Source organism: Salvelinus namaycush, chromosome 9 (assembly GCF_016432855.1).
Source record: "Salvelinus namaycush isolate Seneca chromosome 9, SaNama_1.0, whole genome shotgun sequence".
Taxonomy (NCBI): domain Eukaryota; kingdom Metazoa; phylum Chordata; class Actinopteri; order Salmoniformes; family Salmonidae; genus Salvelinus; species Salvelinus namaycush.
The window spans coordinates 10369596-10384808 of record NC_052315.1 but is presented as its reverse complement, the minus strand read 5'-3'; the positions used below and the strand labels follow the sequence as shown (position 1 = coordinate 10384808).

General features: G+C 41.3%; 1 protein-coding gene across 1 annotated transcript; it reads right to left on the bottom strand.

Annotated features, from left to right (window-relative positions):
* Positions 1 to 32: 32 nt before the first annotated feature.
* mob3c (MOB kinase activator 3C) lies at positions 33 to 14183 on the bottom strand. Its single transcript, XM_039000832.1, has 4 exons — positions 14005 to 14183; positions 7858 to 8482; positions 4185 to 4387; positions 33 to 1243 (listed from the first exon to the last, which is right to left on the bottom strand). Exons 2-4 carry the CDS (start codon positions 8273 to 8275, stop codon positions 1214 to 1216), a joined length of 651 nt encoding a protein of 216 aa, XP_038856760.1. The 5' UTR covers positions 8276 to 8482; positions 14005 to 14183; the 3' UTR covers positions 33 to 1213.
* Positions 14184 to 15213: the final 1030 nt, after the last annotated feature.

Genomic DNA, 15213 nt, shown 5'->3' with positions numbered 1-15213 from the left:
CAGGTATTGCAAAACAACTTCCCCTATTTCATAATAGGGAATTTCTGGTGTATGACAGCACCCTCATTCATGGAAAATATACAAGGTAGGTTAAATTATAGTCTAGGGCGTCCTATTTAAGTTAAATAAAGGTTAAATAAAATATATTTGTAGTGCAAGTTATATTAATGAGTCATGAGTATTTTAAGATGAATAATTTTCCTCAAAAATGAACACAATTAACTCAACAGGAGAGGCCAGGAAGGGTAAAAGAGGCTCTTAATACTTGGAAATTGAATCAGTTACACATCAGATCAGTCTCACAGAGTAAGGTTTAAACTGGTTTTGTGTAAATTAAAATGAAGTCAGTAATTCACAGTATGAGTCCATACTTGTCATTCTGTACATCCCTGGACACATCACACAATGTATGTTTTTCAAGTTGTCTGGCTAGGACACATTCAACACATATTTGTCACAAAAATGCAAAACACTGGAGACAGGTCTTGTGTTGTGACCATAGAGAATGATAGAGGCCTCTAGTGGCCAAAAGCCCGTATTAGCATGGGCAGCTCTATTGAGAGCTTCCACCATTTTAATGGGGTCAACTGGGCTGGACTTCCAACTTCATTGGTTGATCCCTCTTGGTGGCCCTGTTGGAGTTATGTCCAATCAGGTCATCAGGAGGAATCACCCAATTGCGAAGAAGAAAATGTACTACTTCAAAATGGAGATGCCCATGCTGTCAATGCCCATGCCTCAATGCCCATGCTGTCACAGACTCTATAATTGCACAGATATAAAGATGAGTCCTCTATCTATCTCTATGGTTGTGACCTTCCATCCATTACAAAATGTCTCAAACACCTCAAAGCCGCAAACATGTCCAAAGTTGATGATGTCAAGAACTATACATGCTTAATAAAACAGAGCTAGAATAGTTATTACTAAAAATGACTAAAATTACAATAAAGCTCAGAAGACTGGAGTGCTACATCATGTCACAGCACTATAGGAAGCAGAACAGTCCTTTTTCATAAAACATATAGACTATTGGCTGAAAATGTCACTTTATGAACAAACGTTGTAATGCTTGGGATGGATAACACTTTAGTTCTTCAAATCCACTCAAAATCCATTCCTTTAGTTTGACTGTTTGGTTGTATTGAAGCTGTGGGTCTCTTGAAGGCCACAGGGAATGCTGAAATGATGTAAACTCCATTTTCCAAGTGGTTTAGTTACAGATCTTCTCTGTCATTGCCCTCTGAGGGTAGAGAAGAGAAAGTAGAGTTGGTGGATTAACATGATATTGACAAATAATTGCATTATATGCCTACCTTGCTGCAGAAACAAGACATAGGAATGGTTATTACAAAGCTTTCTCATTGAACAGGCCTACGATTAAAGGGCCATCTGGAAAAAAACAAAAACAAAGCGTTCACTCATCCCTGTTTTGGTAAGACATATTCTCCAAGAATCACTGTCTATCATGAAGTCCAAAAATGGATGTACCAATCCCAGATTGCCCTGTTAATTTGAGGTGACAGACAGAACTACATGCCTATGCTGACATGCTGTATGATGATGCTAAAATCACTTCCTAACGGATAGGCTAAAGCCATAATCTGAGGAGAACTCATTCGGCTGTTTCCACTCGCAAAACAGATGACTTATAGTCAACCAAAAGCAGAAAAGCTAAATGCTCAATCCATCACACTGTCTTATGTTAACAAGGTTGATTTCCCCTCATATTGCATTGTTGACATAATGTCTCATTGTTATTTATAAGTAGAATCTGTACTTCATAATGATGATAACAGAGGACTTTTATTGTATACCTCAGAGCTCCTACCTTCATCGGTTCAGATGTAATGAAGTGCTGCACTAAAGAAAACAACTTGAAAGTGACATCATTCTTATGTATGGCTGACTAGACTGCAATTTCACTTATAATGGTTATATAAACCAAACCAGACTTTAAATTTTTTTTTTTACAAAGACTAACAATTTTCTTTTATGATTCAAATTTGGGAAATAAGTAGTGCATCACTAATTCCAATGACTGTGGCAAAGGGAACAATTAAAGACAAACAGCTATTATATACTTATCTTATACTAGACTGTGATTTAGTCATTATGTTCTATGCCCAGAGAGTGATTCTGTATAATCGCCCAGGTTGTGGTTTGAGCAGACACACTTGTGGTGTGAAATAACGGTGACAATCCACTGCTTCTGTTTTATGACAGTAAAGCTCCTCCTTCATTGAACTACAGCAAAATTAGACCATCTAAGTCTGAATGACTGCACTACAGTATGTGAAGGATATTCCTTCATAAATGAATATCCAGACACCCCCTGCACTACACTGCATTCGGAAAGTATTCAGACACCTTCCCTTATTCCACATTTGGTTATGTTACAGCCTCATTCTAAAATGTATTAAATATTTTTTTCTCTCATCAATCTACACAAATAGCCCCATAATGACAAAGTGAAAACAGGTTTTTAGAAAGGTTTGCATATGTATAAAAAAAAAAGAAAAAAAAAAGAAATACCTTTTTTACATAAGTATTCAGACCATTTGCTATGAGACACCAAATTGAGCTCAGGTGCATCCTGTTTCCATTGATCATCATTGAGATGTTTCTACAACTTGATTGGAGTCCACCTGTGGTAAATTCTATAGATTGGACATGCTTGGGAAAGGCACACACCAGTCTATATAAAGGTCCCACAGTTGACAGTTCTTGTCAGAGTAAAAACCAAGCAATGAGCTCGAAGGAGTTGGTCGTAGAGCTCCGAGACAGGATTGTGTCGAGGCACAGATCTGGGAAAGGATACCAAAATATTTCTGCAGCATTGAAGGTCCCCAAGAACACAGTGGCCTCCATCACTCTTAAATGGAAGTAGTTTGGAACCACCAAGACTCTTCCTAGAGCTGGCCGCCCGGCCAAACTGAGCAATCAGGGGAGAAGGGCCTTGGACAGGGAGGTGACCAAGAACCCGATGGTCACTCTGGCAGAGCTCCAGAGATCCTCCGTGGGGATGGGAGAACCTTCCAGAAGGACCACCACCTCTGCAGCACTCAATCCAAACCAAATCAGGTCTTTATGGTAGAGTGGCCAGACGGAATCCACTCCTCAGTAAAAGGCACATGACAGCCCGCTTGGAGTTTGCCTAAAGGCACCTAGAGGACTCTCAGACCATGAGAAACAAGATTCTCTGGTCTGATGAAACCAAGATTGAACTCTTTCGCCTGAATGCCAAGTGTCATGTCTGGAGGAAACCTGGCACCATCCCTACAATGAAACATGGTGGTGGCAGCACCATGCTGTGGGGATGTTTTTCAGCGGAAGGGACTGGAAGACTAGTCAGGATCGAGGGAAAGATGAACGTTGCAAAGTACAGACAGAGATCCGTCATGAAAACCTGCTCCAGAGCACCCAGTACCTCAGAATAAGGCGAAGGTTCACCTTCCAACAGGACAACGACACTAAGCACACAGCCAAGACAACGCAGGAGTGGATGCAGGACAAGTCTCTGAATGTCCTTGAGGGGCCTAGCTAGAGCCCGGACTTGAACCCGATCGAACATCTCTGGAGAGACCTGAAAATAGCTGTGCAGTGACACTCCCCATCCAACCTGACAGAGCTTGAGAGGATCTGCAGAGAAGAATGGGAGAAACTCCCCAAATAAAGGTGTACCAAGCTTTTAACGTCATACCCAAGAAGACTCGAGGCTGTAATCGCTGCCAAAGGTGTTTCAACAAAGTACTGAGTATATGAATACTTATGTAAATGTAATATTTCAGTGTTTTATTTTTTATACATTTACAAAAATTTCTACAACCTGTTTTTGCTTTGACATTATGGGGTATTTTGTGTAGAATGATGAGGAAAAATAAAAATGTAATCCATTTTAGAATAAGGCTGCAACGTAACAAAATGTGGAAAAAGGGGTCTGAATACTTTCCGAATGCACTGTACGTATATTAATAAAAACCTCCCATCCAAGTGTAACAGAGTTAATATCCTAAGCTCACCCCTAGGGTTGCAAAATTCAGGTGACTTTCACCAAATTTGCTGGTTTTCCAGAAATCCTGGATGGAGGAATCTTCCAACCAGGATTTGAGAAAAAAAAAAGGGAATTTTGGGAAAGTTACCGAAATGTGCAACCCTACTCACCACCACACCTCCTCTCTCACCAGGGGCTCCAGTTCTGAGTGCTCGATGAGGCTGAACTCAGAGATGAAGTAGTAGTAGTGTTTGTAACAGGTATTGATGTGAGCCTCGGCGCCCATGCTGCAGATGCTGTCAAAGTGGTGGATGTAGACATGCACAAAGACCCGGAAAAGACGGCTCAGAATCTTCTTACACACCTGCTGGAAGTTCTTAGGGAAAGGAACACCTACAACAAGAAGGATAGAGCAGTCAATGAGGAGGAACACTGGACAGTTAGTTACCTTATAATTAAGCATTGAGCCTTTGCAACCCCATTAAATTCCTTTTATAGACCATCCCTGGATGCATGAATGAAAACCTGTTTGTAACTTTCAGAATATCATTATGTTCCATAATTATGTTCTATTATTTTTCGATAATTGCTTTTTTTTTTTAAACTAGGATTAAAACACAAATCACATGAGTTTCCATTGAAGATCATTTAAACCCACACACTGGACATCAGTATCCATTACATCAGGTATTCCCAAACTAGGGTACGCGCAATACCGTCAGGGGTACGTCAAACAAAAATGTCATTCACATTTTTTTTAAACAATAGTAATTCTTCACATTTTCAAATCCTGGATGGAGGAATCTGGGGAAAGTTACTGAAATGTGCAACCCTTTGGGGCTATACATTTGGGTGAGTTTTTTTTCCCCTCGCCTGAGTAGCCTCATTTCACTGCCAATTTAAAAAAATTCAACCATCTAGTTTTCAGCAAAATAACTACACAATGTCAAATACAGGTAGCTTAGTCAAATAATTAACATCCAATCACATTAACATTGCTCTCTCGCAGGAATTCCACTAACGTTCCATATGTAGCTGCTGCTCATTCAGTTTGCTCGGAAATGGATAAATGGTTAAAAAAAGTAAGGCCCATAGAGACACATACAGTACCAGCTCTACTGGTAGTACTGCTACTACCAGCAGTACGACACCTGCACCTGTCGATGACACAAGTTATTCTGCTTCCACGAGCACATCCAATGCTAGCATCAGTAACTACATTTGTTGTTAGCCCAGCTAGCATGGACACTGACAGTTGTGAATCTGATGCAGCCGTAGAGCTACTGCCCCCTTACCCGGAAAAGCACCGAACAACAAACAGGGACGTTGGACCATCGAAGAGGCGCAAATATGATGAGAACTACATTGATTTGGGGTTCACATATATTGGGAGTAGTGCCTTTCCCTCAGCCACAGTGTCCTATATGTGCAAAAGTACTATCTCACAACTCGATGAAACCTTCACTCTTCCGCAGACATTTAGAAACAAAACATGCCAATTTGAAAATTAAGCCACAGGACTTTTTTAAGCAAGAATTAAGACGACTTTCGAGTAGTAAGACATGTATAAAAGCAACAGATACCATTAATAAGAAGGGTCTATAAGCGCCTTATATGGTGAGCTACTGAGTGGCTAGGACAGGCAAGCCTTATACTATTGTGGAGGACTTAATTCTTCCTGCTGGGACAATGCTGGGGGAAAAGGCCCAAAAAACTATACAGACAATGCCTTCATCAAACAACACGGTTTCACGACGCATCAATGACATGGCAGGAGATGTTTTGAAACAATTACTGCTTCGCATACAAGTCAGTGAATTCTATGCTTTACAGCTGGATGAGTCAACAGACGTGGTGGGCCTGGCACAGCTCCTTGTATATGTCCGTTACGTTTATGGGGGGTCAATTAAGGAAGACATCCTTTTCTGCAAACCACTGGAAACCAGGACAACAGGAGAGGATATTTTTAAAGTACTGGACAACTTTGTGACATCAAATGGAATTTGTTGGTCAAGATGTGTTGGTATCTGTACTGATGGCGCAAAAGCCACGACAGGGAGACATAGTGGAGTGGTAACGCGCATACAAGCATTTGCTCCCGACGCCACTTGGGTACACTGCAGCATCCACCGAGAGGCTCTTGCTGGCAAGGGAATGCCTGACAACTTGAAAGCCGTTTTGGACACAACAGTGAAAATGGTTAACTTTGTTAACCTTTACCTCATACCCATCCCGGATCTGGGAGCATCCTCATCAAAAAAGCTGACTAGCATAGCCTAGCCTAATGGGACAGGGATATAGCAAGGCCCCTGAACTCTCGTGTATTTTCTGCACTATGCAATGATATGGGCTGCGACCATGTAACGCTTTTACAACATACAGAAAGAAGTGCACTGGTTATCAAGGGGCAAAGTAATTGACACGTTTTTTTAATTGAGAGAGGAGCTTAAAGTTTCCTTTACTGACCATCATTTTAACTTGTCTGACCGCTTGCATGATGACAAGTTTTTCACACGACTGGCCTATCTGGCTGATGTTCTCGTCTGAATGATCTGAATCTAAGATTACAGGGACTCTCCGCAACTATATTCAATGTGCGGGACAAAATTGAGGATATGATTAAGAAGTTGGAGCTCTTCTCTGTCTGCATTAACAAGGACCACAGATAGGTCTTCCCATCATTGTATGATTTTTTGTGTGCAAATTAACTCAAGCTTACAGACAATGTCAAATGTGATATAGCGATGCACCTGAGTGAGTTGGGTGCGCAATTACACAGGCACTTTCCCGAAATGGATAACACAAACAACTGGATTTGTTATCCCTTTTATGCCCTACTTCCAGTCCACTTACCAATATCTGAACAAGAGAGCCTCATCGAAATAGCAACAAGCAGTTCTGTGAAAATTGAATCAGAAGCCACTGCCAGATTTCTGGATTGGGCTGCGCTCAGAGTATCCTGCGTTGGCAAATCTCGCTGTAAAGACACTGATGCCCTTTGCAACCACGTACCTATGTGAGAGTGGATTCTCGGCCCTCACTAGCATGAAAACTAAATACAAGCACAGACTGTGTGTGGAAAATGATTTAAGACTGAGACTCTCCCCAATACAACCCAACACTGCAGAGTTATGTGCATCCTTTCAAGCACACCTTTCTCATTAACCTGTGGTGAGTTATTCACAATTTTCGATGAACAATAAGGTTTTATATGTAAGATGGTTATATAAAGAGCAAAATTATTGAATATTATAATATTATTATTTGTGCCCTGGTCCTATAAGAGTCACTTCCCACGAGCCGGGTTGTGACAAAAACTCACACTCACTCTTATGTTTAATAAATGTATCGTATAGTGTGTGTGTGGCAGGCTGACTCTGGTGCTAGAGGGGGTACGAAGCTGGAGGTTTGAAGGGGAACCACTGGATTAGATAATCTCCCTCCCCAAACAGAGGTTGATGACAACCCTTTAACAATGAACAATAGACTCAGAGTACCCCATTCAATTTCTTCTAAATGCCACCCTCATTGTATAATTAACCTATCCTTGAACCTTTCTAGATACATTAAAGGTATTGTCAGAGAAGGTGGAGTATGATGCAACATCACAGATGCATTCACTATCATCCACATCAAAGAGCTTTCATTTTAATTACTGCTGTAAAATGTTCTGTACATTGACTTTCTATAGGACCATTACAGCTGAGAATGTCTCCTGAACATCAATATACTTTTGCACCCTGAAGCACCATTATATAGCTAGTAGCTTCCATGGTCACACACCCCATAGATTCAACTCTAACTTCAAAGACAGTCCCCCTACAGAGGAGTCCCTCAGGGTTTAGTATGAGGTCCTCACACACCTACTCTTGTGGGGAAGATGTCCTCATTGTTGATGTTGGTCTCAATCCAGTCCATCAGCAGGTTCATGTACTTCAAGGCAGGCAGCTTGGTGGGCTTCTTGTAGTCGTCTCCGTCCTGCCACCGGTACTCATAGCGCAGGCCCCCAGACATGATGGGGCAGGTGCGCTCGGTGCAGAACTCGCTGACCGTGCCGTAGATTAGGTTGATGCGGTTGAAGAAGTCCACCACATGCACGGCGATCCAGTCATTGATGTTCTCTCCTTCAGGAAGCTGGACCACTTTCCTCAGGTCCAGGCCGGACTTCAGAGAGGCCTGGGCCTTCTTGTATAGTTCAAAGCGCTGGGTCCCAGGCTCGAAGCGCTTCCGAGGCCTGAACGTTTTGTCTTTGCTGAAGACTTGTCCGAGACAGAGCGCCATTGTCTTAATGGTGGACTCTATGTTGATGTGTGGGCCTAATGGACAGTGTGTGTGTGTGTGTGTGTGTGGGGCGGGGGGAGGGGGTTCCTGAGAGGTGATTGGACAGGTTTCACGAACATAAGTTTGTTCAGGTTAAGGTGTTCTCTGAGGAGTTCTGAGGGCAGTGACCTCTACATTGGGGACGGTTGGGAATGCAGGGACATTTCTCTGAAAAATAGAGAAAACAACAAGAAAGGTCATGAGAAGTTAGAAAGGCTTCTACCCCCATTATATCATGCCTGCAAACAAAGTACCACAATACTATCATGCCTGCAAATTAGGCAACATGATAGAAATCAGCAAACTAAATCAGCAAATAATAAACAGTATTGTCAGCTTGTTTACAAAGGAAATAGCTTGAAGGACTTGATAAGCAAAGCATGTTGTGATTGTGGAACTGCTCTGAATATAAAATATGACCCCAAATATGAGGACAAACCAACAGTGGAGTGTACAAGAATCCATTTGCGGCATTCATTTCTGGTGGCTGCTATGTAAAATAAGTTGAAGGTTACAATACTGACAACCATCTGGCCCTTGAAATAGGTCCTTTTATGTATGTATGTATGTATGTATGTATGTATGTATGTATGTATGTATGTATGTATGTATGTATGTATGTATGTATGTATGTATGTACAGTTGAAGTCAGTAGTTTACATACACTTACGTTGGAGTCATCAAAACTCATTTTTCAACCACTCCACAAATTTCTTGTTGGCAAACTATCTTTTTGGCAAGTCGATTAGGACATCTATTTTGTCATTTTTCTAACAATTGTTTACAGACAGATGTTTTCACTTATAATTCACTGTATCACAATTCCAGTGGGTCAGAAGTGTACATACACTAAGTTGACTGTGCCTTTAAACAGCTTGGAAAATTCCAGAAAATTATGTCATGGCTTTAGAAGCTTCTGATAGGCTAATTGACATAATTTGAGTCAATTGGAGGTGTACCTGAAGATGTATTTCAAGGCCTTACTTTTTGGAGAAATGTCCTCTGGTTGGATAAAACAAAAATAGAATAGAACTAGAAAAATAGAACTGTTTGGCCATAATGACCATCGTTATGTTTGGAGGAAAAAGAGGGATGCTTGCAAGCTGAAGAACACCATCCCAACTGTGAAATACAGGGGTGGCAGCATCATGTTGTGGGGGTGCTTTCCTGCAGGAGGGACTGGTGCACTTCACTAAATAGATGGCATCATGAGGTAGGAAAGTTGTGGATATATTGAAGCAACATCTCACGACATCAGACAGTAAGTTAAAGCTTGGTAACAAATGGGTCTTCCAAATGGATAATGACCCCAAGGATACTTCCATAGTTGTGGAAAAATGGCTTAAGGACAACACAGTCAAGGTATTGGAGTGGCCATCACAAAGCCCTGACCTCAATCCCATAGAAAATGTGTGGGCAGAACTGAAAAAGTCTGTGCGAACAAGGAGGCCTACAAACCTGACTCAGTTACACCAGCTCTGTCAGGAGGAATGGGCCAAAATTCACCCAACTTATTGTGGATGAACACCCCCACCACATGATGCTGCCACCCCCGTGCTTCACAGTTGGGATGGTGTTCTTCGTCTTTTTCCTCCAAACATAACGATGGTCATTATGGCCAAACAGTTCTATTTTTGTTTCATCAGACCAGAGGACATTGCTCCAAAAAGAATTATCTTTGTCCCCATGTGCAGTTGCAAACCACAGTCTGGATTTTTTATGGCGGTTTTAGAGCAGTGGCTTCTTCCTTGCTGAGCGGCCTTTCACGTTATGTCGATATAGGACTCGTTTTACTGTGGATATAGATACTTTTGTACCTGTTATCTCCAGCATCTTCACAAGGTCCTTTGCTGTTGTTCTGGGATTGATTTGCACTTTTTGCACCAAAGTATGTTCATCTCTAGGAGACAGAAAGCGTCTCCTTCCTGAGCGGCATGACGGCTGCGTGGTCCCATGGTGTTTATACTTGCGTACTATTTTTTGTACAGATGAACGTGGTACCTTCAGGCGTTTGAAAATTGCTCCCAAGGATGAACCAGACTTGTGGAGGTCTACAATTTTTTTCTGAGGGCTTGGCTGATTTTTTAAAATTTTCCCATGATGTCAAGCAAAGAGGCACTGAGTTTGAAGGTAGGCCTTGAAATACATCCACAGGTACACCTCCAATTGACTCAAATTATGTCAATTAGCCTATCAGAAGCTTCTAAAGCCATGACATAATTTTCTGGAATTTTCCAAGCTGTTTAAAGGCACAGTCAACTTAGTGTATGTAAACGTCTGACCCACTAGAATTGTGATTCAGTGAATTATAAGTGAAATAATCTGTCTGTAAATAATTGTTGGAAAAATGACTTGTGTCATGCAAAAAGTAGATGTCCTAACCGACTTGCCAAAACTATAGTTTGTTAACAATAAACTTGTGGAGTGGTTGAAAAACGAGTTTTAATGACTCCAACCTAAGTGTATGTAAACTTCCGACTTCAACTGTATAAAGGGCTGTGGTCAAAAGTTATGTATGTACAGTGGGGCAAAAAAGTATTTAGTCAGCCACCAATTGTGCAAGTTCTCCCACTTAAAAAGATGAGAGAGGCCTGTAATTTTCATCATAGGTACACTTCAACTATGACAGACAAAATGAGAAAAAATAATCCAGAAAATCACATTGTAGGATTTGTAATGAATTTATTTGCAAATTATGGTGGAAAATAAGTATTTGGTCAATAACAAAAGTTTATCTCAATAATTATTTTACTGCTCTAGGGATGTAATTATAGTTTGGATAATCTTATTTACTATTATGTATTGATTTTTACCTTTTTTTTCACTCTTAATGTGATACGCAAAGCAGAGAACACCAGAAGAATGATAATTTAATTACCATAGTGAATTATTGTAATGTTTGTTTATGTGCCAATTAATCCCATAAGGGATGGGTTGCCAACTGGTGATTTGACACAAAAATAACATTTAATTAATTTCATTGATTCCAGCATGATCTAATACTGAAATCCGATCAGAGGGATATAATCAAGGGTATTTGACTGAATTAATGGCATGGTGCACTTCACTAAGACATTTTGGGTAGTACTGGGAAGTCAGCTGTTCTTTAAGTAATCTGTACGTGAGACATTCAGACGTATCTTCTATCCACACGCTCAACAGAAACATTTACTCTAACTGGCCATATGACTCCAATGGAGAAAATCAATTCAAATGCAGCACCTTGAGTTGTTTAGCACCTTTACTATTGACATGATACCTGATCTGCACCTTTTATACCTGCTGTAAACTGTGTACGTGACAAATAAAATGTGATTTGATACAATATTGACAGAGGTGGAACATGGACAAATTGACTGAGGATGTTATGGAGAAAGCTGCTCGGCTGGCTGTAGGGATGAACAGACCGGAACACAGTATACATACTGCAACAGTCTCAGAGACATCATTTTGCAGTGTCCTGGGCTGATTAAGGATCAAACAGCCTGAATGGGTTTGACATTTTCCTTTCAGACAGTCAATGTTACACAGAGGGAAAGTCATCATCATCTGGTCATCTGGGGGTCAATGGGATGAAAAGTGGGTCCTCCAGACCTGCCTGTTTATTACACTAAATTACTTGTTGATCATTAAGGTTAATATCAGTATTGGAATCTCAGTATGATAGGCCAAACGGCAGACTAAAAAGGAGGGAGGAAAAAGGTAAGGGGAGTAATTTAGAGGATGAGTCATCAGAATACCTAGAGTATCAATCATGTCCGCCATAGAGAAGAGTGGTGTGGTGTGTTAATAGTCCTGAACTGACTGTGGATCAGATCTTACGGAGAACTCTCAAACAAAACACAGAAACTCTGCCTTTCTGAATTATAGAAGGAGTTCACTGCAGGTCAGTGGTAGCCCACTGAGTATCTAGCTTCTTGGCTCCATGGTTTAGAAGGTTTACTTTTCTTTACTGAGTTAGTTTCCATGACGGAGTTTCATGCGGAGAGCTCTGAGAAGTCAAGCCAAAATCACAGCTCTCAAGAAGTCATACAGATATGGTTTCAAAAGGCATACTGAATAAAATACAAACAGTGTGATGTTCTAGAATAGTTTTGAATCTGCTGTTGCTCCTTTCATCCATTCTAAATGACAATGTCTGGTGGTGATGTGACTATATCCGCATTTATGTCCCACGTCCCGTTTCATACAGCAGCTCTCAACACTTCCTGGGTTTGTTATTGTGCAGCTTGTGTGGTTAAACTGAGCACCAGTTTCTGTTTTTACAGTATATACACCGAGTGTACAAAACATTAGGAACATAGAAATAGACTGCCCAGGTGAATCCAGGTGAAAAGTATAATGCCATTGATGTCACCTGTTAAATCCACTTCAATCAGAGTAGATGAAGGGGAAGAGACGGTTAAAGAAGGATTTTTAAGCCTTGAGACAATTGAGACATGGATTGTGTATGTACGCCATTCAGAGGGTGAATGGGAAAGACAAAAGATTGAAGTGCCTTTGAACAAGGTATGGTAGTAGGTGGCAGGCACACCGGTTTGAGTGTGTCAAGAACTGCAACGCTGCTGGGTTTTTCCACACTCAACAGTTTTCAATGTGTATCAAGAATAGTCCACCATCCAAAGGACATCCAGCCAACTTAACACAAATGTGGGAACTGGGAAGCATTTGCGTCAACATGGGCCAGCATCCATGTGGATCACTTTTGACACATTGTAGTCCATGCCCCGACTAATTGAGGCTGTTCTGAGGGCAAAGGGGGATGCAACTCAATATTATGAAGGTGTTCCTAATGTTTTGTCCACTCAGTGTAAGTCAAGCATATTTGTGTGCTCTGAGCCTGAACTGTACAAAGTAATCCAGAATGAGACAAAGAAATGTTGAATTCCACCTGGTTTAGTGTAATTTTACTGTAGTTTTGCTCTCAGACTGTAGCAGAAACTTGACAAAGAGCTTCAGCTCTCACTACTCAGAACAGTAGGCCTAAAGTATGACTGTCATTCTTCTTCTGGACAGCTTCCTCCACATCTGTATGGTGTTTGTTACACAGTATGTGTGGTGTGAACAGGATCGTCCTCTTCCTCAGTACTTCACATCTATTATCTCTAGTGGATCATTTCCATTAGAGGCATTGGGTATTCACTTGGAGAATGACCATATGACAGAAGGAGCTGGTCCACAACTGGATAGGTAACTGACTTGATGATGGCCACTACACTCCCTTAGTTTTGGTATCTAAGTCTAAATCCATAGCAGTCCCACAAATGTGAATACCAGTCATGGGCAGTAAACCTCAGAGTCATTTAATAACAGTGACAGTGCACATAAAATACATGTCTATATAGGCCAAGGGATAGGGGATATGCCTCCTTTTTTTTGGATTATGACCTCACTGCTTCTCAGTGACTTCATGCCTCTCCAGTTACAGACTGGTGCATGTCTGATTACGTATGTGGGACGGTGGACCAGGTCCGCTATGCACCCTGCATACTTTACTGATTTTCCATGGAATTTCCTTCTGACACTGGAGAATAACAATAGCTCTTTCAAGGTCCTACAAAAATACTGTATGTGGGAGAGAGAAAACAGTAGCTAATGCATAGGAACAAATTCAGTAAGATCTAGTCATATGGAACAAAGAGAAAGAGCGTGAGAGATAAAAAGAAAGGGGAAAAGTTTCCCCACAGTACCTGGCCGGGGTCCGTGTGGATTGCTTGGAATGATGTGGGGAGTCTTTGGATGGCCAAGGAGAGTTCCGTGGTCAGCCCCCTTTAATTCCCTCTGGACAACGATCCAGGCAGATCTGTCCCTCTCCGGATCCTATGGAGACTCTCTCCTTCCCAGCCACCAACAGACCTTGAGGCTCCAACTTCACTCAGCAGCCAGCTACACAGCAGCGCAGACAAAAAAAGCTGAAAAAAAGTTGTTTGGCTTCTCTTCCTGTGAGTGATGTCACATCCTGACTTTGTCTGCTAGGACCCTGCTGTATCTCTCTGTGTGTGTGTGTGTGTGTGTGTGTGTGTGTGTGTGTGTGTGTGTGTGTGTGTGTGTGTGTGTGTGTGTGTGTGTGAATGGAAGACCTGCAAATCAACAGAGGAGGTTTCTGTACTATAGGGGCGGGAAGAAGCCACCTGGCCCTCTCTTCCACTCCTCTCAAACCGCTCAGCTCTGCTTCCAGGACAAGATTCATCCCAATAAACCTCAACCTGCTATAATTTCTATTTCATTGTCAAGATGTAACCAAATCCATCAATTTTGACTTGCATAAATGTATTGTCTGGTGCAACATACACAATCAAGCGTCACAAATCTACTTTTTTTTTTTGACTCGAGCCACAGGAGACCTGGACTGTTCTCCATGCTCCTGTAACGAGTTTTAATATTGCCTTGTGTAATTCACCTAAATCCTTTCATTAGCTTTCATATCCATAGATTGTGAGTGTATCGATTGCTCTGTGGTATATTGCTCTGGCCTGTAGTACCTTCAAGTCAGACGCAGGAGTTCCCTCTCAGTATGTTTTGATTCTACTGAGGAGAGGTATGTGTAAATGCATATGTTATAAATGTTTAGAAGTAGTAAAACGTCATATAATTGTGATATAATGTATTTCAATAGTGTTGTGTTGCTAGCCAACCGTTTCTGATGAAATATTCTGCTGAAAGAGTTTTCTACGAAGTGGTGCAATTTTAGGCTAGCTAACGTTAGTTAACTTACATGCTAGCAGGCTGTCTGTAATGTAACTTCCCTCGTGCAGGTACTTGCTTGCATTACTTTTCCTCGCGTTAGGTGTGCAGCATTGAGAAGCTCACCATTCAGTGCATTGCATGTATTCCATCCAATCCAGATAAATAAAAGACAACTACTGTCCATAGACCTGTTCGTTACAAATACAGCAGAC

What these genes read in the sequence shown, in the direction of transcription:
- mob3c (XM_039000832.1), bottom strand. Translation starts at nt 8,275, where the DNA reads ATGGCGCTCTGTCTCGGACAAGTCTTCAGCAAAGACAAAACGTTCAGG. An exon ending in CATCTTCCCCACAAGAGTAG is followed by an intron (nt 4,388 to 7,857) that starts GTGTGTGAGGAC and finishes TTCTTGTTGTAG; the next exon opens with GTGTTCCTTTCCCTAAGAAC. An exon ending in ACTCAGAACTGGAGCCCCTG is followed by an intron (nt 1,244 to 4,184) that starts GTGAGAGAGGAG and finishes CTCTACCCTCAG; the next exon opens with AGGGCAATGACAGAGAAGAT.